Consider the following 27,488-nt stretch of genomic DNA (forward strand, 5'->3'; position numbering starts at 1 on the left):
GTTGTTCAAGTCCTCAAGGTGTCAGACTCCATTTCCCAAGTGTGGGGTTGTTCAAGTCTGTAAGGCAACAGCAGACTGTACAAAACGCCACAGTTATGGATGCACAGTGCCACCTTGTGGACTGAACAAACGTATGGTTTTAAGCAAAGCCAGCACTCCATGAAGTCCTGGTGCATTTTGTCTCCTTTCAAGAAGTGAGAACTTCACAGCAACAGTGTTGTCCACTGAGCTGCATGCTGCTACACCACTTGAGTTCATCATAACATTCAAACTCACAATCTCACAGATACAAGTCTTCCTCTGATGGACTGAGCTACTTCTCTGATGGTCTCACTCAGAATCCCTCAGTCCGGCAGGTTCAGTTCCATACCCGCTGGGTTGTTGGTCATACAACAGTGGGGTTCTGGTCCAGTGGCTGGTTCAGTTCTACAAGGGCAGGGTTGTATTAGTCCCAGGGCCCGAGAAGTGGTAAAGGGTTAGGACTAGCCTCAGTTAAAGAGACAGTTCTAAGTGTGACAGTATTATTGACACATGATCAGCACTGTTCAAAAACAATAACAACATTAGCTCCTCCTCCTCGTCTTTGTTGGCAAACAACCTTGGACACTTTATATTTGGACAGTTGTGTGAAAGCTTAACCTTAATAAATAATAAAGAATCCACAGCAGATTATTTCTGAATAAGTTTAATGTTCATGTAAATATCAGTAAATGCACAATATATAATGTGATAGAATCATGATAAAAAAAACATGTATACAGATTTATATTTAAAGCAGAGGAAATACATATTGAGTTGTTTATTGAAATAAAACTGTTTGTTTGAAACACTCACTTCTCCTTATTTTCCTTTGAACAAAAAACCCCAAAATATTTGATCAAGTTTCAGAGAATAAGTTTTTTGTCCCTGTAACACCTCAGTCAAAGAGACAAAAGACGAGTCCTTGTGTCTCTCTGTCGTTTTGTCGTTGTGAAATTTGCGTACGTGTCGGTAATAATTTGTGTCAATTGTTTCGCTTCAGATTTTCAGACAAATTTGAAATGTGGTCGACCTCAAACCTGCGTCTCCGTCCGTCCGTCTCAGCTGATGATGAAGACCCTCGGTCCGTCCTCTCTCATCGGAGGAAGACTCTCGATCACCATGTTGTCCATCAGTCCGTATTTGTCCTCTTTTTTGCTCCTCCCTCCTTCTCTTCTTCTTCCCCCTTCTCCTTCATGGGGCAACGCCTCCTCTGCAAGCCCCTCCCTGTCCACTGGCTGAGACAGCTGATTGGTCAGCTGCTTCATCGTCATCTGTCCAAAGAGACGACAAAGACTTTATTTCACATCCTGAATCTAAAACCCTGTGAAGACACAAACGTCCCGCACGTCATTTTCCCGGCAACGTCGATGTTTACTCTGCGTTCTATTTACATCGCAAATGTGTCGGAAGGTCGCAAACGCATCTCGGGCTAGTTATTGTTGGACTGTGAATCACATGATCCAGGTATATTAGTCCGGCTAAGTTCGGACTAACGTGATCACATGACATGAACGAAAAATGAATGATTGTCTTCGTCTAAGATAATCATTCTAATCAGTCTAGACTAAAATCAGACTTTCAACATTGATGTAAACACTGAGTGCGTGTGGAGGGGGAGGGGGCAACAACCTGTAGCTCCCTGAAGAGGTGGAGCATGGCCACGCCCACCACGATGACCACGAAGGCTCCGAGCGTGGTGACCACATCCACGGCCGCCATGCTCCTCCACTCCTGGAAGAGGATGATGGAGGTGGAGAGGACGACGGACGTGAAAAGGACGTAGTAGATCGGGTAAACCAGCAGAGTGTTGAAGGAGTCCAGAGACTTGTTCAGGTAGTTCACCTGCACACACAGAGTCACATGACCACCACGCTACACACCAACACATGACCTCACAGTTTACCTCACAGTTTATCTCAGTTTACCTGGGTTACTATGGAGACGACGAGACTCACGAGCAGGATCCACGAGAGAGGCTGAGCGAGCACTGAAATGTCATAAACCACTGGAGAGAGAGAGAGAGACAGAGAGAGAGACAGAGAGAGTGAGAGAGACAGAGAGAGAGAGAGAGACACTTGTTTTGACTTTTAACACAACATGTATTTCTCATTTCACATAAATGAAGTCACTGACTTGTAAATGTAGAAATGTGTGATCAAATAAATAAAACAAATATGAATCATCCCAAACACACAATTCATTTAAAAAGTTACAAATCTCTCCATCAACGTTAATCCCCGTCACTTTCACAGGTTACACAGTTCATCCATAATTCAAGGTGAGAGACAGAGAACAGATTAAAGTGTCACAACGTAGATACAGGAGCTCGCTCTGTCTGTCTGTCTGTCTGTCTGTCTGTCTGTCTGTCTGTCTGTCTGTCTGTCTGTCTGTCTGTCTGTCTGTCTGTCTGTCTGTCTGTCTGTCTGTCTGTCTGTCTGTCTGTCTGTCTGTCTGTCTGTCTGTCTGTCCGTCCGTCCGTCCGGTCAGTCAGCAGCGCTGAAAACAGTCCAGAGGTCTAGGACGTCGCTTCTCTGCTCAACACGTCATGGGTTCGAATCCCACTCAAGGTAAGTGATTACCACTCTGTGTGTGTGTGTGTGTGTGTGGGTAAACAAAACTAAACAAAACTAAACAAAAACAAACAACAAACAACAAAACTAAAAACCCTTCAAACAAACAAAAGTGTGTTGCGAGGTTCGGTTGCGAGGTTCGGTTGCGAGGTTCGGTTGCGAGGTTCGGTTGCGTGCGTTTGCGTCATTTCAATTTCAACGAGGATCACCACTTCATCATCATCATCATCATCAGCAGCTGGGAAAAACGTCAACAACATTTTTCATTTTTTCTGACTCTTATTTTGTCCAATTCTGCATTTGGTATATTTCATTTCATCCTGTGTGTGTGTGTGAAATGGCCTCTGGACAGGTGTGACAGAGGAGAGCGGCATCATGGGAGCAGTGAGGAGGAAGAAGAGGGAGGAGGAGGAGGAGTGTTAGTAGATAAAGAGAGAGAGAATGTCACTGGTTATCGTTCTTTGTTCTTTGTTTGTCGAGGAAGTGAAACCTGAAGCTAAAGCAGAAGGTACAAATTAAACTTTCTGTTTCTGACGTCACTTCTTCATTCTTCTGTGGACTGTGTGAACCGGACTGTGGGCGTGTCTGTGGGCGTGTCTGTCTTCTGTCGTCTCACCTGTGTTGATGACGATGGCGAGGCCTTTCACCGAGGACACGGTGAAGGCGCCGAGCAGCGAGCACACGCCGATGTAGACCAGGATGTTTGACTGACCGTAACGTGGAGAGAAATACAAGACGAGCACGAGACAGAGCAGCAACACTGCAGAGACGTACACCAGGAACCCTGACACACACACACACACACACACACACACACACACACACACTTTTCTGTAAGAAAGCCATACAAAATCATAATTCTGAGAAAAAATCAGAAATCTGACAAAAACAATAATATTTCTGAGAAAAAAAATCTTAATTCTGACAATTCTGATGTTTTGACCCCGCCCCTCGTGTTCACCCCACCCCTCACCAGGCTTGAGCAGCTTGCTGGTCATATCCTGTAGCGATGTCACTTCCTGTTCCTCCGGAGCGTGGAGGACCAGCAGGACGCTTCCCAGCACGCACAGCAGACAGCCGAACTTCCCAATCACGTTCAACACCTCCCCCAACAGGTAGGAGGAGAGAACTGCACTGCAACACACACACACACACACACACACGTATCACACGTGCGTCGCTGCGATGTGCTTTGTGCGCCGCTGTCGTCGTCAAAGGAGCGTGGATCTGTACCTGATGAGCACGCTCAGAGCGCCCAGAGGCGTGACCAGCGTCGCCGGAGCAAACATGTACGCGACAAAGTTACACACTTCACCTGCTCCCACTGCACACACACACACACACACACACACACACACACACACACACACACACACACACACACGCGCGCAAAGAAAACATTGATTATAATTACATCATCATTTTACTTTAGTCTTTTATAAAAAAAAAAAACAGATTCTTACTGGTTAACAGGCCTCCCCACCACAACCAGTCCTTCAGGTAACCATGACCTCCATGACCTACACACACACACACACACACACACACACACACACACACAAAAATGTGTTTTTCCAACTTTTCCAACAGGAAACTGAAGTTTGTAAAGAACTCACTCTCCCACACCAAACCCCATAGAGAAAATCAGTGATTTTAACATCACAGCACACAGGAGTTCACAGGAGTTGTTGATCCACTGCTGCCTCCATCACTAAGTTCAAATGTCTTATTTTAAGAGTTCGGCATTTAAAATCCTACGTTCAGATTTACTGTAGGGACTCAAAGTGACCACACGAGGCAGCAGTAGACCAGCAGCTCCTGTGTGTGAGATGTTAAAATCACTGACTTTCTCAGTGGGGTTTGGTGTGGGAGAGTGAGTGCTTTACAAACGTGAAAAGTCTGTCTGACAGTGAGATGAAGACGTGATCATGTGACGTAGACATCGTAGACTCGCCTGCTCTGGTGTGACCGGCGTCGGCCAATCGTAGCAGAGCTTTCTTCTTCAGAATGACGCTGGAACCAATGAGGACGGCTGAGAGCAGAGCCAGAGTCAAACCCAGCCAGTGGTTATAAGACGAGCCTGGAGACACACACACTGACACACACACACACACACACACACACACACATTAATAAAGGTCTGTATTTTTAATATTTGATGATTAATATTTCATTATTGCAGCTGAGATGAAGAAAAAAGTTATTTATTCACATTTATTTAATTTCATTTGTTTATTTTTTTGACAACATGTTTTATGACGTTAATATTTACTTTATTACTTTCACTACGGCGGCTATTATGTTTATTTTTAAGGAGAATATTCAAAATACCAATTTTATGTCATATTATATTAAATAATGATATACGTATATATAAAAACACACATATATGTGTATATATACATATATACACATATCATTATTATATTATATATACACATACATATATACACATATTATATTACATATATGTATATGTATATATATAGATATATACTGTATATACTCAGTTATTCTTGTCGTTTTTTTCTCCATGTAATCACTTCAGTTTATCATTTGTTTACGAGTGTGTGTGTGTGTGTGTGTGTGTACCTGTTGTGTTGCTGCTATCGTTCAGGTGTGTTTTGTCTCCAGTGATCACACACACAGCAGAGTGGGAGCCACACCACAGAGTCAACAGTGAACCTGCAGAGAAACAACACACACACACACACACACACACACACACAGAAATCAACATTTATTTTTCTTCCTTTAATGACATTGAATTAAAATGAAAACTGTTGAAAACAGACGATAAATATCACAATCAGAAGGTTTAACGGAGACAACAACAATAATAATAATGTTTTATTATTGTTCAGTGATTCTTGAGAAAAAGGACAAACCAGGTTAACTTTTGTTAATTTTAAATACTTTGAAAGTTAAATGAGGAAGACCTGTGTATAATAATAATATAAAGGTATAATTAAAAATGCATAAATATCCATATAACATAACATAAGTAAATAATAACATGTATTACATGAAGAGAACTTTAACTTTCAGAAATATAAATACAAAGACAAACAGCAGACGTCAGAGGAAGTGTGGGCTGTGACACCGTTCTACAGAATTTGATGGCAGTTCTCAAGGTTTAAAATAGTTAGTGTAACAACTGTGTAACATGAAGGTTTTTGTCTATTATAAGATACTTACACACTTCAAATAACAGACTTTTTGCTGAGTCAAGCAGAGTTAACATACATCAGGTTATGATGTGGATAAATGTGAGTTTCACTGAATTATTATTATTATCATAAAAAAGAAGAAGAAGAAGTTTCTGGAAATATGAGCCGTTTGATTTAGTGGAGTTTCTGGTTCGACCACTGATCATGTTTGCACTGTCAACACACACACACACACACACACACACACACACGTAAAGGCCAGAGGTCAAACAGCGTCTCTCATGTCTGATTCTACATCACGTGACTGTGTAAATATGTTTTATAAAACAAGATTTGTTTTTGTTTTGAACGTAAACAAATAATACAAAAATACGTTTTATTGTGAAAGGACAGAAAGACACAGGTGTGTGTGTGTGTGTGTGTCTCACCTGCGCTGCACAGCGTCTCGTTGTCCACGTGAACATCTCTCATCGTGTCGCTTCGACGACAATAAACGAAGAAAGGCGAAGAAACACGAGTAAATCCTTTGTTTTAAAAATAAAATGCAGGGAAAACCGCTGTGTGTGTGTGCGTGTGTGTGTGTGTTGTCGCCAGCAGCAGCAGAGAAACAGGACGTGATGGCGGCTCCTCCTCCTCAGACTGAGCGTCACCTGAGCCTGACCACGCCCACTCTATCCTATCATAGCGGGGCAGGTGAGCGAGCGAGCGAGCCACGCCCACCTGCACAAACTCAACACACAAGAGACTTGAAAAAAATCTAAAAACTATTAACAGATAAATATATATTTACATAATTCTAATAGTAATAATAATAAATAAATAAAGATTCTTTTCAAACACCAAACCTCATAGAGAAAATCAGTGATTTAAGCTGGGCGGGGACACAGGAGCTCCTGGTCCTCTGCTGCCTCGTGTGGTCACTTTGTGTCACTGAGTTAAGTCTGAATGAAATGTTTCAAATGCCGATTTGACAAAATAAGACATTAGAAGTTAGTGATGAAGGTAGCAGTGAATCAACAACTCCTGTGAACTCCTGTGTGTGTGTGATGTTAAAATCACTGGTTTTCTCTATGGGCTTTGGTGTGGGAGAGTGAGTGCTTTACAAACTTCAGTTTCCTGTTAGAAAAGTCTGTGTCACAGTGAGATAAAGACGTGAACACTTTCTTAACCATGTCGTAGACTTAAACTGATGCAGATTTTAGGAAAACAACTACTTTACTGTTGTTTTTTTATGAAAATAGTTTGATTTTAAATGTAATAACCACGGTGTTTACGTTTAAATGTGTTAAACATGTTTAACTCTCCCAACTAAACTAAATGACAATAAACTGAAGTCACAAGATTTTTCCCATAAGTCACAAAACTTTATTTTCTAGGAAAAATAAATTGGTCCATTTCTCAGCATTGGGGTTGTTGTTGTTGTTTCTTCAGGGGTCAGGGGTCAGGGGTCGGGTTCAGGGTCGGGTGACGACGCTGGGCCTCAGTTGCAGTAATTCTGGAGGTCAAAGATGTTGCAGGGTTTGTGGCAGCACTGCTCCACAATGCCGCGCTTCACCATCATCTCCATCTGGTCCTTGAAGGCGAACTCGGCCGCCTCGTTCTCGCCGCCTGCCACCGCTGAGGCTCCGCCCACCTTTGCGGGAAGGAAACCTGAGGAGACGGAGTGGACGCGGTCAGTCATCGCCGTCACGTTTTTTTTTTTGCATTTTAAAGACGCGCAGTTGCCGCACTCACCCAGCAGGGGGTCCACGTCTCTCTTGGGGTTGTAGAAGAAGCCTCTGTCCCCGCAGACCAAGTAGAGGGCGTCGACCAGGTGAGAGCCGCACAGGTGCTGAGGGGCGGAGACAGCCTGAGCGCCCGCCGGCCAAGACGCCATCAGTAAGACGAGCAGAGAGACAGACTGGAGCCACAGCGCCGCCATGGTGGAGGAGAGCTGCAATTACACGCGCAAACACACAGACACACACACAGACACACACACAGACACACACAGACACACAGACACACGCACACAGACACACACAGACACACACACACACACACACAGACACACGCACACAGACACACACACACACACACAGACACAGACAGACACACAGACACACACACAGACACACACATAAACACACACGCACACAGACACACGCACACAGACACACAAACACAGACACATAAACACACACACAGACACAGACACACAGACACACAGACACACACACACACACACACACGCACACAGACACACACACACACACACACACGCACACAGACACACGCACACACACACACACACAGACACACAGACACACACACACACAGACACAGACACACAGACACACACATAAACACACACACAGACACAAGGGGAGGACGAGTCAGTGGATGAAGAGGAGGTGATGAAGGAGATGGGACAGGAAAAGATGAGGGAGAAGGAGAGAGAAGGGGAGAAGTTAGAGGAGGCAAAGGAGAGGAAAAGAAAGAAGAGGAGGAGGAGGAGTGTGTTACCTGTCAAGCTGGAGGAGGTGAGTCTGTGATAAAGAGGAGGAGGTAACAGGAGCTGAGAGCAGGTGAGTGTGAGGAGGAGCAGAAGTTTGTCCTCCTCACTTATACTCATCACCTCCACCTGGACACGCCCACTGTGTGTGTGTGTGTGTGTGTGTGTGTGTGCGTCTGAACGACGACAATCACTTAGTAAAACAAACAGAGTTAATGAAGCGACTTAATCTGATCACTGACCAATACTGACCATCATCATCATCATCATCATCATCATCAATCATCAGCTTCTGCTCATCTCCGCTGCACACACACAGACACACAGACACACACACGCACACACACACACAGACACACACAGTTTTGCTGACTCCTGTTATCGTCTGTTTGTCGCTAACTGAGCAGAAACTCAAGTGAGTGTGATGTGAACAGTGTTACCGTGACGACAGTTCATGACGAACGTCACAAAGTGTTTTTCTAAGAATTTCTTCTTTTGCTGATGACATGCAGCTTTTCTGTTTTTTCTTTAATGTGTGAATTCATTTGGTCAAAAACCACACAAAAGCAAAATATTAATATTATTGTTTTTTTGAACTATTCCCAAGAATCGTGAGAAAATACAGTGGGATTCTTGTATTTTATTCCAAACAAATGTTCATAAAATAAATAAAAATCAAATAAACAGATTTCTTTCCCACTTCAGTACAAAAAAATTGAAAGGCGAATAATTTCCATCAGAATAATCGGTTTCAAATCTTTGATTTAGGAACAATTGAATCCACCAACTAATCAATGTACAAAATAATTAACTCGACTTCTTTGTTTCAGGATTAATAACATATGTCATTAAACACAAGTATACACTGTATTTTTAAAACATGTTTAAACATCTTTTACATTGATCATCATACAGTATATACATACATATACATACATATATATATATATATTATTGTTTCTTTTCCTTTGCTTTGTTTAACTTGTGGCTAACTTTCTATTAAATATTTAAGTTTAATTTTAGGTTTAACTTGTAGTTTTCGAAAACACAATATTTTTTATTTTGTCAATCAAAACAAAAATGGTTAATCGAAAAACACACATTAACCATTTTTGATTTATGATTTAATCATATATCATAAATTGTTGAGAACGTGACTTATAAACATTTTGTTGGGGGAAGTTTTGATTTCCGTGTGGATCCTTTCCAACTTTGTTTGTAACGCAACTTAAAGCAACCAAAGTAATAATAAATCAAATCAATAAAAACTCATGACATACATCGGGAAAGGTTTTGTCGTGTTTTTGTGATTAAGTGATCAATCTGACAAAATGTTGAGTATGTTTAACTGTTGTTCAGACACATTAACCCTGTAAGACCCAAATATACAAAGTTTACCTTTCAGATGTCTTTGCCTTTGATGCAGTTTTTTTAAAGTGTATGTATGATTTTAGAGATATGTTGTAATATTGCAACATTGGGCTTAATTCCTGTATTTGTACTCACGTAGCCCCACAAAGGTATATAACATTAATAATAATAATCACACATCAGTCATATTTTTGATGAAGTCATTTATTACAACATTCCCTTTTCTCTTTCATGGTGGTCAAAGTCCCAAAAACAGTTTTTGTCCTCTGAAAAGCAAAGGCGAACGTCACACTTGCTGTGTATCCTTTATTGCAGTGTCTGCAGCGCCCTCTCCCTGTCTTCCGTGGGAAATGTGCAACGAGGTCTTCGCGTACGTCCAGTGGGAGGTGTGCACATCTGTTGGTCGATCTCTTCCGAGCATTCGGACGGCTTCCTGATGTCAGGAGATGGTCGTCCTCTCTCCTCCCACCGCTCAGGCCCCCTCCTGACGTCACAAATTATGGAAGGAAAAGGGCTCATGACTCTGGACTAGACTGAGAACACACCTGGTCTTAAATACCATTAACTGTCGACAGTGCGGTGAAAACATTCAAACAATTGTGACCGTTAACTTAAATAAATATTTGATATAAATACAATAATTTATAGAAAGAAAAAGGTGTACAAGAGAGCACAGCACTTCTCTCGCCCGCTCCCATCATCTCTAACGTGTAACTTTGAGGCTTTAAATCAGCGTGATCGACTGCACCTGCGTGACGAGCTCAGTCAAGCAGAGCATGGTGTATGCAAACGTTTACGGTGTTTACTCTGCTTTAATTAATAATATGGCCCGACACAGTAACTTAAATATGGCCCATATGTGCGAAACGATATTTGTGTTTAAAAAAAAAACATTAGTTTCATATTTGTATATAAACCGTCTTGCATGTGGCGTTTCAGTCCGCGAAGACGCCTCACCGGACCGGTATTTTCCCGGTCACACATAATGTGCGTGTCATGACTATGTTGTTTAAATTGAGATAATGTATCTGCAGTAGGACAGTGATGACATTTGCATGTGCAGTGTACTCGCGCGTAAGCCGCAGGCACGCTAGTGTCGCTCAGGTCAACCTCGTGTCCTGTATGACCGTCAGGTGCAGACGTACACAGGCCTTTAAGGACACAATATAGAGATGGTACTAAATGACCGTATAACGGTCATCACCTGAAAATACACTTGAGTTAACATGCGACATGGGTGCAGAGGTGATTTCTCAGTAGTTGCACGTGTGTGTGGCTCTTAAAAGAGCCGTTGGGTTGAGAGTCGTGTTGCATTCAGGTTCCGGGTTGTTAACCGCCGAAGCCGTACAGAGTGCGGCCCTGCCTCTTCAGGGCGTAGACCACGTCCATGGCGGTGACGGTCTTTCTCTTGGCGTGCTCGGTGTAAGTGACGGCGTCGCGGATCACGTTCTCCAGGAACACCTTCAACACGCCGCGAGTCTCCTCATAGATCAGACCGGAGATACGCTTCACGCCGCCGCGGCGAGCCAGGCGACGGATGGCGGGCTTGGTGATTCCCTGGATGTTGTCGCGGAGGACTTTGCGGTGACGCTTGGCGCCTCCTTTACCCAGACCCTTTCCTCCTTTGCCTCTTCCACTCATGATTCTGATCTCTGCTCAAGTCGATAATGAGAACTCGCTGCAACAGCCAAGGCTTCTAATGCTGCCCTGCGGACGTGTTAGAGAGCACGCGGCGCGGGTTTTTCAGTGGGCGGACCCCAAACCGTCTAAGCCCGCCCCCTCCTTCTTTACTTTCTCCAATCATGTGAAGAGGATGATCATATGAATCTTTTTTTAAAATGGTTTGATTATTGTAAAACACTGCCGTATAAACCTTTCACACTGTGTTTTTAGACCTTCATTATGAATATGAATGGACCTGGGGTCTGACTTCCTGTTTATGTGTGTCAAAGCCAGTTTTCCTTCTTCACCATGTCGTGGAAACACTGGTAACTCTTGATAACAAGTGACAGTGACCTCATGTAACATATGAGTATTAATAGTTTAGTGTGTGGACGGTTGAGTGACTGAATGAAATTGAATAATCAATGAATAAGAGTGGTTTCAATGACAACTATAATATCTACGTATGTTACGCACAACTACTACACAACTATGACACCAACTCACTGGAACATTTCATCGTAATGAACTGTGGTTTTATCGTGTAGACACTTCTCTAGTACCGCACAATCTTCTGCAAGTTCATTCTCAACAAAGTCAAACAAGCAAAAAAAAGATGCGTCAGTGGCTTCTTCAAAATTCAAATTAAAAATGAATGGTCTCCTTGTTCATTGGAGGAGGAAAAGGTTTCTTTACAGCGCTTTGTGGCCACATTCTCATCTAATTTGTGGCTGATAATCAAAACATTCTCCTTCCATTAAAGTCTTAAACCAACTGTTGTATCAACACCTGCCTGCATGTTTACCAGTTTTTCCCAAACCAACATTGTCTGGGCTCCATGTCGTATCTGAAAGGTACCACACACACACACACACACACACGTGGCGTTTTAATCAAACAATTCCAGGGATTTGGTAAACAGAGATGGAGGCGGCCTTGTCGTCAGTTCGTAGCTGTTGTGTGTACTAATTAAACTGTACTAATTTAATTAAACCCTTAACCAACATTTGACCCTTCATATGATTTTGCTTTATTCTTTGGCCTAATCTGGGAGGTTTTACAGTATGGTCGAGTATGAATGAACAAAACACTTGAATGACCACGCAGTCTTTTCTACACTTTTATTGCTGACATGGGACTGAAACTGTGTCAGTGATTCAGTCGTGCTCTTGGGAGGTTGTTATGGCTTCAGTTGTCCACCAGATGTCACTGAAGCGTTGAAGCTTTGAATCTTTTTCGACACAATTGTTAGGAAGGCCTCGGTGCTTCATAAGACTGAGAGGTTGGCAGGTCTGAATACTTCACATTAGAGGACAGTGAAATTGGGGGTAATGTTAATTATATAGCAAAATTCATATTGTGTGGACAGCTCATGTTTAATCATCATTTTGGAACAAAAGTAATAACGTAAATGTAACAATGTAAATGTTATAACGTTATCTGTTCATAAAAATAAACACTTGATTAACTCATCGATTACTTGGAGGCTTGTGTCTTCAAGTGACATAGATGAGAAGGCGTGCTTTCAAATGTGTACACAAATAGGATGAGTGTTTTATTTTGGGTCTTTTTTTTTACTGTAAATCCTTTGATAATTGAGGCGTTAAAATCCAGCTACAGATAGATTGACTATTGAGAAATGAGTATTCGAATTAAGACTTTATATATACACATATGTATAATTACACATGTACACAGCGTTTAAGCCGATTTATAGCGTAAATATCAAGCTCATATTTCACGTATTTTAGTCTTATGTCTCTCTAGGTTGTACTTTCACATGTGAAAAAGTATATTTATCATTCATATTATTCATGTCCCACTACTATAAAGGACAATTGTTATGGTTTCATAATGGGAGCAAAAGCTCCATGTTAGAAGTTGGTTATTAATTTAATCTAATTATCAGAGATCAAAACGTCTGGTTTAATAACCAGTTATTCAGAGGTTTGTGTCTTTAAGTGAAGCGAGTGTGTGGCTCTGAAAAGAGCCGTTGTTGCGGTGGTTGCTGCGATTGTCCCGTGTTTCCGGCTCACTTCTTAGCGGCGGCCTTCTCGCTCTTCTTGGGCAGAAGAACGGCCTGGATGTTGGGCAGGACTCCGCCCTGTGCGATGGTGACTCGGCCGAGCAGCTTGTTGAGCTCCTCGTCGTTGCGGACAGCCAGCTGCAGATGGCGCGGGATAATCCTGGTCTTCTTGTTGTCGCGGGCGGCGTTTCCGGCCAGCTCCAGGATCTCAGCGGTCAGATACTCGAGCACAGCGGCCAGATACACCGGCGCTCCGGCGCCGACACGCTGGGCGTAATTACCCTTCCTCAAGTGCCTGTGCACGCGGCCCACCGGGAACTGGAGCCCGGCACGGGAGGAGCGAGTCTTCGCCTTGGCTCGGACTTTACCGGCTTTGCCTCTTCCAGACATGTTCACTGTTTTTGTCTCTTCTTTCGTGACGAAGACGAGATGTGAGGGTGAGCAGAGAGACCGTGCTTATATATTCACCAGCTGCTCCCTCATTGGTCACACTGAGCGTTAGTGTCATTGTCCAATCAGAGAAGAGAACGGGGAAATTTGAAATGAAAGTGGCGGCATGAAACCAGAAGTGAAAAACAAAGTACAAGTATGTGAGCAGAAACTGACTCCAGTAAAAGTAGTGAAGTACATGACATTTACTGCACGGAACTGTCAAAAGTGAGGAGTTGGGGTTGAGCAATGGTGACACACTGACCTGCAGTGGTTTTTGTTCAAACTTGTTCACATAACATACACATGCATGTTTGTGGTTATGTGTCCAAAACTCTCTCCCAGAACGACTTTACTCTGCTCTGAACCATGGCTCTACTCCAGGGGTCTGTGTCGTACAACTTAAAAAAATCCAAACTATCCCTTTAACCCCACGTTGCAGCGTGTGAAAGACGTGTGAAGGGGTGACAACTGTAGTGTGAAGCGAGAAAAGCTCTGTATAAATACAGACCATAAGGTTTTATTTGCTAGTAACGAGTAACAAAGAGTAATACTATGTCTATTCTATTAAATACACATTCTCAGTGTACTTTAATTTCAAACTTACTGTAAACACAATGGTGTACAGCCTTTCGAGTATTAAATTATGTTTACTTCAGGATGATGAGTGATGTTCTCCAAGGATAATATATATGAAGCGCTGTTTGACATGTTGCTCAGTAAGAGCTTTAAAGACTCATAACACATTGGAGGTGTTATGGGAATTATGTACCTCATGTAACACATGAAGACAAATGTTCAATTCAACTGTTTGATGTGACCTGAGACCACTGACCCTTTGTATTGTTAATGTAACTGTTCGATGCGCCTGTGACCAGTGACCATTTGTATTGTTTTAGGAACTGTTTGATGTGACTTTGAATAGAGACAATGGGTCTGTGATGGGTTGAGACAGATAGACAGAGAGTCTTGACTTTGTAACTGGCCTGTGTGTGTTGCTTTGTGAATGCTCCTCTTGTACAAGATTAAACCCTTGTTTGGACACTGAGCTGACTCCGATCTCCTTCCTATGGATCTCAATTCTTTTGACAGGAGGTGCAGTTGGAAACATTAAGGAGGGTTTTCTTGTCACAGATTGACATAATGTCTGATCTGGTGTGCTGGATATTTGACCCTGACAATGCCTCTGTTGCTGCACTGACCTTTCTTTGTCATCCGTGAAGAGAGCAGAGAGTTGCTCCGTTCTGTCTGACGCAGGAGGATGAGGAGGATGAGGAGAAGGAGGAGGATGAGGAGGAGGCGAGCAATGGAACTTTCTGATAGATATGTAGATTGTTTTTATTTCAAACACAACATTTACATCTCGTCACATATTTGAAAAGGAGTTAACTTATGTGTTCCTGACCCCATTCCTATGACACACGACTCAATGTATAGACTTTACTTTAGCTCATCACCGAATATCTACATACTTACAGTATAAAGTTCTCAGAACAGCACAAGAACACGTCTGACTTTGACCACGACCATTTCCATCACAGACCTGGATGTCACTGCTGTTCTTCATCCTTATATTTAATTAAACTGTGTATTTTGTTCATTCTTTTAAACGGATTTATTTTTTTAATCATTATTCATCTGTTTGTTGTCCTGACACATTGTTTTTTTAGATTTGAATTATGTCCCGCTTGTCTATGTCTTCCTTTTATTTGGATATAAATTATTTCTTGAATCTTTGAATTATTATTCGCGCCATTTTTAAACTGAATCAGATCCAGAAATTTCAGAGCTTGTATTTTTAAGAAGAGCTGCTTTTCCTTTCTGCATTTTATATATTGGTTGAACTGCTTTTGTCCATGCTTCCCCACACCTCCACACAGCAACTCAAATATGGTGAAAGTATAGTTTTAATGACAGCCGTTTGGATATTCTCTTTTTAGACTTAATGTTTAATAATAAACATAGTTGTTTGTAACATGCTCACTTTTATTTTATAATTCACATCTATGAAACAAAAAAGGTCAAAGGTATTTGCAAGATGTTTATTTAATCTGGTTGTTTTACGGGGGAAATAATCTGATGAAAAAGAGTTTAGATGACTGAGGTGTTTGGTTGTATTTTAAATCTTAGATTTGATGTTATCATTTATTATTCAAGATATCTATATGTGGAGATGAAACTTAATAACTAAAAAGGGCAGTACAGTGGACAATTAAATTGAAGGAAGTTGTCCAAAAAAACAAGAGGATATCTGAAATGACAATTGTGGAAAAAATATGATTTAATGATGGATATTTGACGGAATTGAATGACAAACGGAAGCATCGTAGGCTCATTAGTCGCCAGGTGTGTTTATGACGTAGATGAGACAGTCGCTCATCTGTCGGTCTTTTCGTACAACTGTGTGTTTACCTCCACACTAAACGAGTCCATTTTCAGCTGCAAACGGCCCACAGCTGGGAAAATTGCACCGTGAGTCCATCCACGCGCGTCTCCGCTCACCGTGGAACCGCCGCGACGTTTGACACGGACACCTTTTATCCGCTTTATGAGACGAAATGTACAGAAATCTGTTGAGGACGTGTCCGCAGCAGCGGCGCGACAGAGCGGTTTGAGGCGTCCTGTAGTGACAGACAAGCGTCCCGGTGAGTGGACATGAGCTCGGTGTGGAGAGGACAGTGTCCCCGCACTGTGGTCACAACACTGGCGTGAACACGCGTTGGTCTCCGGAGGATTTTTAGGACAAATCGAGGAGGAAAAAGCACAAGTGTCACCATGTTTGAATCCAGGTGCCCTTCACCATTCACTCTTTACGGTTCTCATGCGCTCTATAAGTCCCGCCTCCTGCTCCACAGAAGGACACACACACACACACACTCAACTGAGCGCGCTCTCTCTCACTGTCTCTTACTCTGACACCCAACCTTAACCGAATATGGTGGAAGAAGTTCCGGCGGCGGCTGCGGCGGCTAAAGCCCCAGCAAAGTCTCCCAAGAGAAAAGCCGTGAAGCGCGTCAAGAAAGACGGACCTAATCTAAAGCAGCTGGTCATCGCCGCAGTTGCTGACAGCAAGGAACGCAAAGGCGCGTCCGCGTCTGCTATCAAGAAATATCTGACCGCTAAAGACGTCGATGCGAACAAGCTGAACAAACGCATCAACAAAACCATCGTCTCACTGGTAGAAGCTGGAGTTCTGAACCAGACCTCGGGCTCCGGCGCTTCTGGCTCCTACAGACTCGTCAAGAAGGAATCTAAGCCCGCGAAGAAGGACGACAAAAAAGTGGTGAAGAAGAAGACGACCGCGACCGCAGCTAAGGCAAAGAAACCCGCCGCCAAGAAAGCGACGACTCCTGTGAAGAGAGCGCCCGCCAAGAAGGCTGTGACACCCAAGAAGAAGGTGAAGGCAGTGGCGGCGGCGAAGAAACCGGCTGCCAAGAAAGCGCCGGCAAAGAAGACGGTGAAGAAGAGTCCGAAGAAGGTCGCTGCCAAGAAGACCGCGAAAATCACCAAGAAGCCCGCCGCGAAGAAAACTGCGAAGAAGGCCACAGCGAAGAAGAGTAAGAAGTGAAGAGGATGTTTGATTCCTGACCGCAGTCCAAACCAAAGGCTCTTTTAAGAGCCACCACACGTCACTGACGAGCGTTGACCTCTATAGTCTCGTGTGTGTGTGTGTGTGTGTGTGTGTGTGTGTGTGTGTGTGTGTGTGTGTGTATATCAACTTATACAGTTTTAATAACCGATTATTAATTAGATAAGCCTATAATATTGACAGTGTCACAGCAGCAAAGGCAATAGTTGTGTAAATGTACTCGCATCTATCTAGACAAATATTGTATTAATTTAAGTATTGTTCTAAACTGGAAGTGAGTACTTCTCTTGACCAAAAATCATCATTGAAAGAAACCATAACATAATGTAATAACATATTCACAATTAAGAGGCTGGGAAATCATCAAACTGATTATCCAAATGGTTGGCAATTAGTTTGGTAATTGATTTCGAGTGTTGTTGTAGAGTGGGCATTGTCTTTGATCCATTACTCTATTAAATGTCAATAGTGTAATACTATAATATTATCAATAACCCCAAAAAACAAACAAGGCAATAGTACTTGTTTAAGTATAAAATAATAACCATAAAACACATTAGGTCGACAAGCTGCAGGTACACAGACATTCATGGCAGTGATCATTACTCCACTAATATGCCATAATGATGTCATACAGGAAGAATAATTTAAGGTTGTGTAAAGTATTTAATCTTGATTTTGACAGTGTTTTATTTTTGATCCTCTCTCAACTTGAATAATTATGATGACTTGACATAATATTAAATGTGTGTAAATGGTCTTATCATAATAATATTATTATTGTTATTATTATTATTATTATTATTAATAATAATAATGACGATAATAATAAATAATTATGCAAACAAGACACAAACACACTATATATTTATATATACATATATGAATATATACAAATGTACACGTGTAGTTTTGTTTGTCACCATAATGACTGAGTGTGAACATAAAAAACAGCTTGAATTACTGAGATGAACGGCTTTCTTTTAAATATTCCCGCCTCTTCACGTGATTGGTCCAATGTGACTCGTTTTATCCAATGGTTGTGCAGTTGGCACTGCTGACGTCATCAGCTGTCTGCTATAAAAGCCGCTGCTCAAAGCGTCTCCTCATTCGTTTGTGCGACTGAAATTAGAAGATGGCCAGAACAAAGCAGACTGCCCGTAAATCCACCGGCGGCAAAGCTCCAAGGAAGCAGCTCGCCACCAAGGCTGCCCGCAAGAGCGCCCCGGCTACCGGTGGCGTCAAGAAGCCCCATCGCTACAGGCCCGGTACTGTGGCCTTGCGGGAGATCCGCCGCTACCAGAAGTCCACGGAGCTGCTGATCCGCAAGTTGCCTTTCCAGCGCCTGGTTCGCGAGATCGCGCAGGACTTTAAGACCGACTTACGCTTCCAGAGCTCCGCAGTCATGGCCCTGCAGGAGTCGAGCGAGGCCTACCTGGTTGGCCTGTTCGAGGACACCAACCTGTGCGCCATCCACGCCAAGAGGGTCACCATCATGCCCAAGGACATCCAGTTGGCCCGCCGCATCCGCGGAGAGAGGGCTTAGACTCTCACACACAGTGTCAAACAACGGCTCTTTTAAGAGCCACGTCACTTTTCTAAAACAGTGCTGCACCGCCTCTAACCACTTGTTCGCACCCACTGTGTGTCTCTTATGAAAACCACTAGATGATCTTGATTTTGAGCAATCTGTTCAATTCATGCCAGGTGTGCTCCACAGTGCCCACTGGCAGACAAATAACACAATTGTAGTGTATTAAATAATGATGACTAGAACACTAAACCATAATAATCTGGCAGAATATGCTTTCATAATACTGAACAAAATATGAAGCCGTACAGGAATAAAAACAAATACATTCCATTCACTGAATTTTTGCTACAGCTCATTTCTCACATACAAATTTATCAGGAAAGATAAATGTCAATATCTTCTATGCAGCCCCCCACCCCCCCCAGGCGATTTCAGATTTTAAAAACCCACAGCAAACCTAAAAGAGAAATGAGCTGTACTGGTAGTTGTACTTGTTTTTTTTCCAAGGCCTCCTGCAGGAGTTCTATGGCTCGTTTCAAAGAAGGCGCCACTGTATATATGACTGTGTCCTGGTGCTTTAAAGCCATTTTGATACATAAATAGTGAATTTTGATCTACAATAGAGTATTAGAATAATTGCCCCCAGTGCCCTAGAATATAATCCACTACCTCTAACTGCATTCTTACAGGACTGATAAGTGTTATTATTATTGCATGACAAAAAAAAAACCTGTTACGTCATTTAATAACAAATGATGCACAAAATTACTTATGAAAGTAAAAATTATATACTTTATGAAATATATAGACAGTATATATTATGTGTCGTGCATATATATGCCAGTGCAAAACAGTGTGAAAGGTTTATACGGGGAGTTGTTGTTGCTGAGGATGTTTAAATGTAATGTTAATCCTAAATTTAATTAAAATATAAATTCAGTAATAAGTTAATTAATGAATTAATTAATTTAGGAAAAAAGTAACTTAAAATAACTTTATTTCTGAATATTGTTAATGATGATACTTTCCAACACGTCCCCAGTATAATAATCAAACCATTTTAAAGAAAGATTCATATGATCATCCTCTTCACATGATTGGAGAAATGAAAGAAGGAGGGCGGGACGGTTTTGTGCTCTCTAACACGTCCGCAGTGCAGCATTAAAAGCCTTGGCTGTTGTCATTATCGGCTTGAGTAGAGATCAGAATCATGAGTGGAAGAGGCAAAGGAGGAAAGGGTCTGGGTAAAGGAGGCGCCAAGCGTCACCGCAAAGTCCTCCGCGACAACATCCAGGGAATCACCAAGCCCGCCATCCGTCGCCTGGCTCGCCGCGGCGGCGTGAAGCGTATCTCCGGTCTGATCTATGAGGAGACTCGCGGCGTGTTGAAGGTGTTCCTGGAGAACGTGATCCGCGACGCCGTCACTTACACCGAGCACGCCAAGAGAAAGACCGTCACCGCCATGGACGTGGTCTACGCCCTGAAGAGGCAGGGCCGCACTCTGTACGGCTTCGGCGGTTAACAACCCGGAACCTGAATGCAACACGACTCTCAACCTAACGGCTCTTTTAAGAGCCACACACACGTACAACTACTGAGAAAGCAATTCACTGACAATGTGGTCTATGAAGTAACTCCCGATTTATCAGTATTGGGTGAAATGTTGTTTTAAGGGTACTTAATGGCTTTTATTCTCCCAACAGTAAACCATATGTTTATATCACAAGTATTGTATAGTACAGTAAAAAAAAATTTGTCCGTGGAGTGTTTATTTGTGAATTTTCGAGCTTAAAACAGTTGAACGTTCTTGAAGGACATCGCGAGTCAGAGTGGTTAGTGGGCGGGGCCATCTTGACTTACGGCCTCCGCTTCCCGAGTGATCCAATCATAGAAGAGGAATCACACACTGTTATTTGCATGACGCTCGTATATACATGAATTCGCTTGTGATACTCATTAGTAATTCTCTTGTCTGAGACTGAGATAGAAATCATGCCTGAAACCACCCTCAAGACCGCGCCGAAGAAAGGCTCCAAGAAAGCGGTGACAAAGACCGTGAGCAAGAGCGGGAAAAAGAGGAGGAGAAACAGGAAGGAGAGCTACGCCATCTATGTTTACAAGGTCCTGAAACAGGTGCACCCCGACACCGGCATCTCCTCAAAGGCCATGAGCATCACTGTGCCGTGATAGCGCCCTCGTGTGTGTATGTCACTTTATCAAGCCTATTCTATTCATATATGACATATGTCACCATGGTTATTATGGTCTGTGTTAATCACATACTATTTCTGTCTTTGTTATTGTTAGATAATATATATATACATAATTGCTGCTGGGTCTCAGATTATGTTGTATTATTGAGTATTATACAGTATATGAAATTAATTTTCCTGAACTAAAAGCATGACTTCATCAGTCAAAAAAACACAAATCTCCTCACTGGTATTGATGATCTGGCATCTGCTTCAACATCACAAAATGATGTTGTATTATGATTGATTACTGTTGTAAATTATTGTGTGTGTGTGTATATATGTATATGTGTATGTATATATTTTTTTTTTTGGTATGGTACTTTATGCTCATACTTTATACTCTATCATCCTGTTCTCTGTTTAATTTATGTTGTGCTTGGGTTTTGTACACCATGCTTTTAATAGTTTGTTTTAATTTATACAAATAAAACACATATACACATATACATTATAGGTAAAGGAGGTAAAGTTTATCATGAACATGAACACAGTGGAAAGTTACTCAACTATTGTGATCTTGTCTAAATGATAACAGAGGCAGTGGTTCAGCCTGCTCCACACTCTGCTCACATTTCCTGGTTCCCTCCCTGGTACGAGGAGGAGCTAACAGGCTCCACCCACTGCTGCGTCACATTTTGTTGAGATTTTGTTGAGATTCAAACGTCGTCGTGACTGAGAGGTGTAATGGTGCAGGCAGGAGTTCAGCTGCAGAGAGAAACCTTCTCTTGTTCCATCTGTTTGGATCTTCTGAAGGATCCAGTGACTCTTACCTGTGGACACAGCTTCTGTGAGAACTGTATTAAAGACCACTGGGACACAGCAGACTTCTCTTTATTTTACATTCCAGAAACAAACACCAGGTGGCTCCATTGAGCTGTGTCCCACATCTCCGTGAGGGGGTGGGCCGGTTTCAGTGATTGACAGCTCGTTTCGTTTGTCACAACCAATAGAAGAACGCCATCGTGGTGAAAGTGAGGTAGGAAGGAATAAAAGGAGGATTGCACCGTGGCGGTCAGAGGAATGTGATGAAGTATTTGGTAGAAAACGGAGCTCCTCAGGGAAGCATCATAAGTCCTTTATTGTTTTCCATCATGATGAATGACATTTATCATGACATGGAAAAGGATTCTGGATTGTCTTTATTTGCAGATGATGAAGAAACAACAACTGTAATGATGAAAATAGAAGGGCGGGCGTATAAATGTGGCTTTAAATTCTCACTTCATGATGGAGGAAAACTAATAAATACTTCAAACTTTTAGGGATATGGTTTGATGAGACAGGTCAAAGGTCAGGTTCTAACTCCATGTCATAAATATCAAAGAGAAATCATGAATCCAACGTTGAGAGACATGTTATCACAAAAGAACCTGAGTGACTGTTACTAAATATGACTGAGTGAGTGTGTGTGTGTACTATTATTATTATTATTGTTAGCAGTAATAGTTCATTTACATCAACTGTTTGATCCACACTCCATACCACATGGTGGCAGTAATGCACCAAATGGTTGTTTGCCAACCGCCATAAAACCTAAAAGAAGAAGAAGAGGGAACACTTTGAGTGTAACACAGGAAGTCCAGACCAGTGTGACCAGACACTTGTTTTTGTTGTGAAATCAACTTTGACAACAAATATCAAAGGTAAGAAACATTTACAGCAGTTGTTGTGTCGTCTTTATTCTTTGGCTTTTATCTCTTTGATGCTTTGACTGAAATCCGACTTCTGGAGCGTTAGATCCACAAATGTGACGAGTGGGTTGACGCAGCGGTTCTGTATGTATGCATTCGTAATGATTGTGTTGTGTTCAAGGACACATAGAGAATACATTGTGATGCATTCAAGGACATAGAGAGTAGAGAGAGTAGCGACGGGACTTTCGCAATAAAAGTGCTGCTGCTATTAATCATTTTCTTAATTAAAATAATAATAAAAAGTCTTCAATTTCCACAAGAGAAAATATATAGACAAAATGTTGTGTTGACAAAATGAAGACAATGTAAAAACAACATTGTAACGGGTTATTTTTCTAAAAACAGTTGAAGTTCTCAGCTCAATTTGACTTAAAAAAAAAAGCTTATGTATAATATACATCAAGTGAAATTAAATTCAACACTTCACTTTGGTTTCTTTGACTTTTTTTTACTTCAGGGTTCATTAACGCTGTTGTTTTCTTGTTTATGTGTTTATTTACAAACTGTCTGTGAACTCATCAGCGACATAAAGAGGCGGGAACAGTCGCGACAGGTGACCTCGTCACACCTGATGTCATTCAAAGCACAGGTCCCTCTGTTGCTCCGCCTCCATTTCTCTGTTCATACTCCGGCTGTCCGTCACGTTCCCAGGGTCTTGGTTGGAGGACGCGTTGCAGCGTGGACTGGGACAGACGGAGGACAGCGTCTGCTGGCTGCCGTTCAGGAGTTTGACCCCTGCTGGCAGCGGTAGTTATAACACGCACGCCAACCTGGACGCTTCCAACGGCAGCGCAATATCCTGATGAACGCCTGAGGACACCAGACAGGAAGTGGGAAAATCAAGTTTTAATACAAGACACTGTGATGTGTTCAAGGACAAGGAAGAGATTGTGATGTGTTCAGGGACACGGAAGAGATTGTGATGTGTTCAGGGACATGTAAGAGGTTGTGATGTGTTCAGGGACACGTAAGAGATTGTGATGTGTTCAGGGACACAGGAGAGATTGTGATGTGTTCAGGGACACAGGAGAGATTGTGATGTGTTCAGGGACACAGGAGAGATTGTGATGTGTTCAGGGACATGTAAGAGGTTGTGATGTGTTCAAGGACACGGAAGAGATTGTGATGTGTTCAGGGACACGGAAGAGATTGTGATGTGTTCAGGGACACGGAAGAGATTGTGATGTGTTCAGGGACACAGGAGAGATTGTGATGTGTTCAGGGACACGTAAGGGATTGTGATGTGTTCAGGGACATGTAAGAGGTTGTGATGTGTTCAGGGACGCGTAAGAGATTGTGATGTGTTCAGGGACATGTAAGAGGTTGTGATGTGTTCAGGGACACGTAAGAGATTGTGATGTGTTCAGGGACATGTAAGAGGTTGTGATGTGTTCAGGGACACGTAAGAGATTGTGATGTGTTCAGGGACACGTAAGAGATTGTGATGTGTTCAGGGACACAGGAGAGATTGTGACGTGTTCAGGGACACGTAAGAGATTGTGATGTGTTCAGGGAGACATGAGAGATTGTGACGTGTTCAGGGACAGGTAAGAGATTGTGATGTGTTTAGGGACACATGAGAGATTGTGACGTGTTCAGGGACACGTAAGAGATTGTGATGAGTTCAAGGACATGTGAAGAGATTGTGATGAGTGCTTGACGTGATGATACCTGTTTGAACTCGCGGCTGTAGCAGGGGTAGATGATGGGGTTCAGGCAGCTGTTGAAGTACCCTAACCAGAAAGTGACCTTGAAGCAGGTTTCAGGAGGACGCAGGCTGCTGTTCAACGAACCTGGAGACACAAACAACAGCAACAACAAACACAGAGGATCAGGACAAAGACGTGATGATGGAGACAGAGACGTGAGGTTTCTCCTGGAGGACGGACATTCGTCTTCATTTCTACTTTCATCTTTGAGCAGCTGGATATAAATACCCGGCCTTATCTCTGCCTGCACTGAGGTGTCGGACAGACGCGTCCATCAGTGTCTTTAAAATCCACTGCGTAAAAATAAAATGTCAGATATAAACAGCTTTGTTCTCTCACTCATGAAGACATTGTGCGTTAGGACAAATGTTATCATGACTCAGCTCACTGAGTCACTGCTGTGAGATGGACGGCCGTGAGGACCAGACCTGATTTTCTCTGTGGACTTTGGTGTGGGAGAGAGTGTTTCCTGTCGGGTAAGTCTGTCTCACAGTGAGATAAAGACGTGAACACGTTCTTAAAGATGTCGCAGACTTAAAACTGATAGTAAAAATAAAACTGAACCTTTCTATGAAGACATAAGGAACAGCTTCACTTTTGGCAAGGACTTCAGAAGGTCGCGGCGCGGTGTCTTGTGTGATGGTGAACACTTACCGATGGGCAGCACCAGGAAGAAAGGCAGCCAGCAGAGGATGAACATGCCCACCACCACGCCCAGCGTTTTGGCCGCTTTCTTCTCTTTGGAGAACTTGAGCAGTTTGACGGCGAGCGTGCTGCGTCCGCCCGCCGCTCCGGGACACGGCTCCTGGATCTGCTGGTTCCTGCAGTGGATCCTGAGTGTGAGCCCGTTGGAGTCCTGCTGACGCTCCTTCATCATGCCGGCCTCCAGGTTCCTGGTGGTGCGCTTGGCCACGACGTAGACGCGGCAGTACATGGCGAGGATGACGACCAGAGGGATGTAGAAGGAGCCGAGGGAGGAGAAGAGGGTGTAGAAAGGTTCCTCGGTGATCTGACACTTGGTGTCGTCCTGCAGAGACAAGGGAGCCACTTCAGTCTGAGTGTGTCCTTAAATCTGATCCATAACCACTAAATAAACAACTCACCTTATAAAACCTACGCCAGTTTAAGTCTAGGATGTCTTCAAGAATGTGTTCACGTCTTTATCTCACTGTGAGACAGACTTTTCCAACAGGAAACTGACGTGTGTAAACCACTCACTCTCTCACACCAAACCTCATAGAGAAAATCAGTGATTTTAACTCACAGGGACACAGGAGCTGCTGGTCTACTGCTGCCTCGTGTGGTCACTTTGTGTCACTGAGGTCAATCTGAACATGTGATTTTAAATGCCGAATTGACCAAATATTTTGTCAATTCGTGATTTTCTCTATGGGCTTTGGTGTGGGAGAGTGAGTGGTTAGATAAAGACGTGAACGTGTTCTCAAAGAGATTGTGGACTTAAACGGGCTTAGGTTTTATAAAGTGAGTTGTTTATTTAGTGTTTAAAACCTGTTTTTCTCTGCGTCTTCACCAGCAGCGTGCACAGATTTAAAAGTGCCTCATTAAACCAAATTCAAGTAGCACAAAGTATCAATTTGGCCTCCACATCCATCACATTCTTATATATTCTACACATACACGTACATAGAATTGTCTTTGTGAAGATTGTTTTTCCATGATGTCACTAAGGTGTCAGTGAACGTTACATGAGAAAACCTCTTAAACTAAAACTTAAAGCAGCTTTTATTATGGCCTTAGTTTGTGCTTATTTAGATTCTACATGGACGATAAGAGACGGAGACAGGCGGCATAAACAGCCTTGTCTTGAGAAGACTTTCAGAGTTTAATGAGAGACGTGAGGTTTAAATTCCTGGAACGTCTTGTGGACTCATGTTGTGGACATGTTAACGGCCCTTCACGCACAGAAGTCTCTTGGCTGCGGGGTGAGCCGCGGGTCAGAGACGTGACGGTACCTGTGAGGGCGGCTGCTTCCAGCCCAGCAGCGGGCCGATGGAGATGACGATGGACAGGACCCAGACCCCCAGCATGGCCAGCAGCGCCCGCCTCTCCGTGACGATCGTCGGGTACCTCAGCGGGTACCGCACGCCGACGTAGCGGTCGATGGAGATGACACACAGGGACATGATGGACGCCGTGCAGCACAGGACGTCCACCGCTGCCCAGATGTCGCAGAAGATCCGGCCAAACACCCAGTAATCCAGAACCTGTGGGGGTGTTAAAATCCCTGATTTTCTCTCTGGACTTTGGTGTGGGAGAGTGAGTGGTTCACAAACTTCAGTTTCCTGTTTTTAAAGTCTATCTCACAGTGAGATAAAGATGTGAACATGTTCTTAAAGAAATCCTATGATAGTTTTGTTAATTGTGAGTGAATCTCCCTGTGTAAGGCAGCAGGGGGCGCAGTACATTACATTACATGTCATTTAGCAGACGCTTTTATCCAAAATGACTTACAATGGAATTGAGTACAATCAGTCAGGGGTGGAGTCGAATTTGCGACCATTGCGACCATGATGTCTTTGGCACACAGGGTACCGGTCTTAACCACTGAGCCACTCCACCACGTACCTCATTAAAAACACAACTATCTGAACTGTCCCTTTAAATCCACATTTATTATAAGTTAATATTATTATTATTATCATAATTAGTATTGTTATTATCCTTATTATTGTTATTATTATTGTTATTTTCATTATTATTATTATTATTGTTATGATCATTATTATTATTATTATTATTGTTATTGTTATTGTTATTATTATTATTATAATTAGTAGTAGTAGTAGTAGTATTATCATTATTATCATTATTACTATTATCATCATTGTTATTATGGTGTGGACTGACCTCCAGGGTGGCGGACACCGGCAGCACGGTGGTTCCCAGCAGCAGGTCAGCGATGGCCAGGTTGATGATGAAGTAGTTGGTCGGGATCCGCAGGTG

The 27,488-nt window shown here is 42.7% G+C and overlaps 6 protein-coding genes and 1 pseudogene across 6 annotated transcripts; 2 read left to right on the forward strand and 5 right to left on the reverse strand.

The window, feature by feature from the left end:
* Positions 1 to 669: 669 nt before the first annotated feature.
* Positions 670 to 6,372, reverse strand: nipal4 (NIPA like domain containing 4). Its single transcript, XM_058626875.1, has 10 exons — positions 6,190 to 6,372; positions 5,184 to 5,276; positions 4,546 to 4,686; positions 4,055 to 4,111; positions 3,825 to 3,915; positions 3,565 to 3,725; positions 3,208 to 3,375; positions 1,947 to 2,026; positions 1,651 to 1,863; positions 670 to 1,292 (listed from the first exon to the last, which is right to left on the reverse strand). The coding sequence occupies exons 1-10, from the start codon at positions 6,230 to 6,232 to the stop codon at positions 1,080 to 1,082; spliced, it is 1,260 nt and encodes a 419-aa protein (XP_058482858.1). The 5' UTR covers positions 6,233 to 6,372; the 3' UTR covers positions 670 to 1,079.
* Positions 6,373 to 7,103: 731 nt separating this feature from the next.
* On the reverse strand, positions 7,104 to 8,369 carry ins (preproinsulin). Its single transcript, XM_058626887.1, has 3 exons — positions 8,267 to 8,369; positions 7,496 to 7,694; positions 7,104 to 7,411 (listed from the first exon to the last, which is right to left on the reverse strand). The coding sequence occupies exons 2-3, from the start codon at positions 7,680 to 7,682 to the stop codon at positions 7,242 to 7,244; spliced, it is 357 nt and encodes a 118-aa protein (XP_058482870.1). The 5' UTR covers positions 7,683 to 7,694; positions 8,267 to 8,369; the 3' UTR covers positions 7,104 to 7,241.
* Positions 8,370 to 10,881: 2,512 nt separating this feature from the next.
* LOC131458130 (histone H4) lies at positions 10,882 to 11,267 on the reverse strand. Its single transcript, XM_058626889.1, has one exon. The coding sequence runs from the start codon at positions 11,265 to 11,267 to the stop codon at positions 10,956 to 10,958; it is 312 nt and encodes a 103-aa protein (XP_058482872.1). The 3' UTR covers positions 10,882 to 10,955.
* A 1,667-nt stretch (positions 11,268 to 12,934) lies between these two features.
* On the reverse strand, positions 12,935 to 13,724 carry LOC131458126 (late histone H2A.2.2-like). Its single transcript, XM_058626886.1, has one exon. It carries the CDS (start codon positions 13,702 to 13,704, stop codon positions 13,321 to 13,323), a length of 384 nt encoding a protein of 127 aa, XP_058482869.1. The 5' UTR covers positions 13,705 to 13,724; the 3' UTR covers positions 12,935 to 13,320.
* Positions 13,725 to 16,596: 2,872 nt separating this feature from the next.
* On the forward strand, positions 16,597 to 17,412 carry LOC131458122 (histone H1-like). Its single transcript, XM_058626882.1, has one exon. The coding sequence runs from the start codon at positions 16,679 to 16,681 to the stop codon at positions 17,309 to 17,311; it is 633 nt and encodes a 210-aa protein (XP_058482865.1). The 5' UTR covers positions 16,597 to 16,678; the 3' UTR covers positions 17,312 to 17,412.
* Positions 17,413 to 18,390: 978 nt separating this feature from the next.
* On the forward strand, positions 18,391 to 22,255 carry LOC131458131 (histone H3-like). Its single transcript, XM_058626890.1, has 2 exons — positions 18,391 to 18,798; positions 20,063 to 22,255. Exons 1-2 carry the CDS (start codon positions 18,468 to 18,470, stop codon positions 20,386 to 20,388), a joined length of 657 nt encoding a protein of 218 aa, XP_058482873.1. The 5' UTR covers positions 18,391 to 18,467; the 3' UTR covers positions 20,389 to 22,255.
* Positions 22,243 to 27,488, reverse strand: part of LOC131458117 (alpha-1A adrenergic receptor-like) — a 5,483-nt pseudogene continuing 237 nt past the window's right edge.

This window comes from Solea solea, chromosome 4 (assembly GCF_958295425.1).
Source record: "Solea solea chromosome 4, fSolSol10.1, whole genome shotgun sequence".
Classification (NCBI taxonomy): Eukaryota; Metazoa; Chordata; class Actinopteri; order Pleuronectiformes; family Soleidae; genus Solea; species Solea solea.

What these genes read in the sequence shown, in the direction of transcription:
- LOC131458130 (XM_058626889.1), bottom strand. Translation starts at nt 11,267, where the DNA reads ATGAGTGGAAGAGGCAAAGGAGGAAAGGGTCTGGGTAAAGGAGGCGCC.
- LOC131458131 (XM_058626890.1), top strand. Translation starts at nt 18,468, where the DNA reads ATGGCCAGAACAAAGCAGACTGCCCGTAAATCCACCGGCGGCAAAGCT. An exon ending in GTTCGAGGACACCAACCTGT is followed by an intron (nt 18,799 to 20,062) that starts GCGCCATCCACG and finishes TATCGGCTTGAG; the next exon opens with TAGAGATCAGAATCATGAGT.
- LOC131458126 (XM_058626886.1), bottom strand. Translation starts at nt 13,704, where the DNA reads ATGTCTGGAAGAGGCAAAGCCGGTAAAGTCCGAGCCAAGGCGAAGACT.
- nipal4 (XM_058626875.1), bottom strand. Translation starts at nt 6,232, where the DNA reads ATGAGAGATGTTCACGTGGACAACGAGACGCTGTGCAGCGCAG. An exon ending in CGATAGCAGCAACACAACAG is followed by an intron (nt 4,687 to 5,183) that starts GTACACACACAC and finishes TGTGTGTGTCAG; the next exon opens with TGTGTGTGTCTCCAGGCTCG. An exon ending in GCTCTGAGCGTGCTCATCAG is followed by an intron (nt 3,726 to 3,824) that starts GTACAGATCCAC and finishes TGTGTGTTGCAG; the next exon opens with TGCAGTTCTCTCCTCCTACC.
- LOC131458122 (XM_058626882.1), top strand. Translation starts at nt 16,679, where the DNA reads ATGGTGGAAGAAGTTCCGGCGGCGGCTGCGGCGGCTAAAGCCCCAGCA.
- ins (XM_058626887.1), bottom strand. Translation starts at nt 7,682, where the DNA reads ATGGCGGCGCTGTGGCTCCAGTCTGTCTCTCTGCTCGTCTTACTGATG. An exon ending in AGACGTGGACCCCCTGCTGG is followed by an intron (nt 7,412 to 7,495) that starts GTGAGTGCGGCA and finishes CCGTCTCCTCAG; the next exon opens with GTTTCCTTCCCGCAAAGGTG.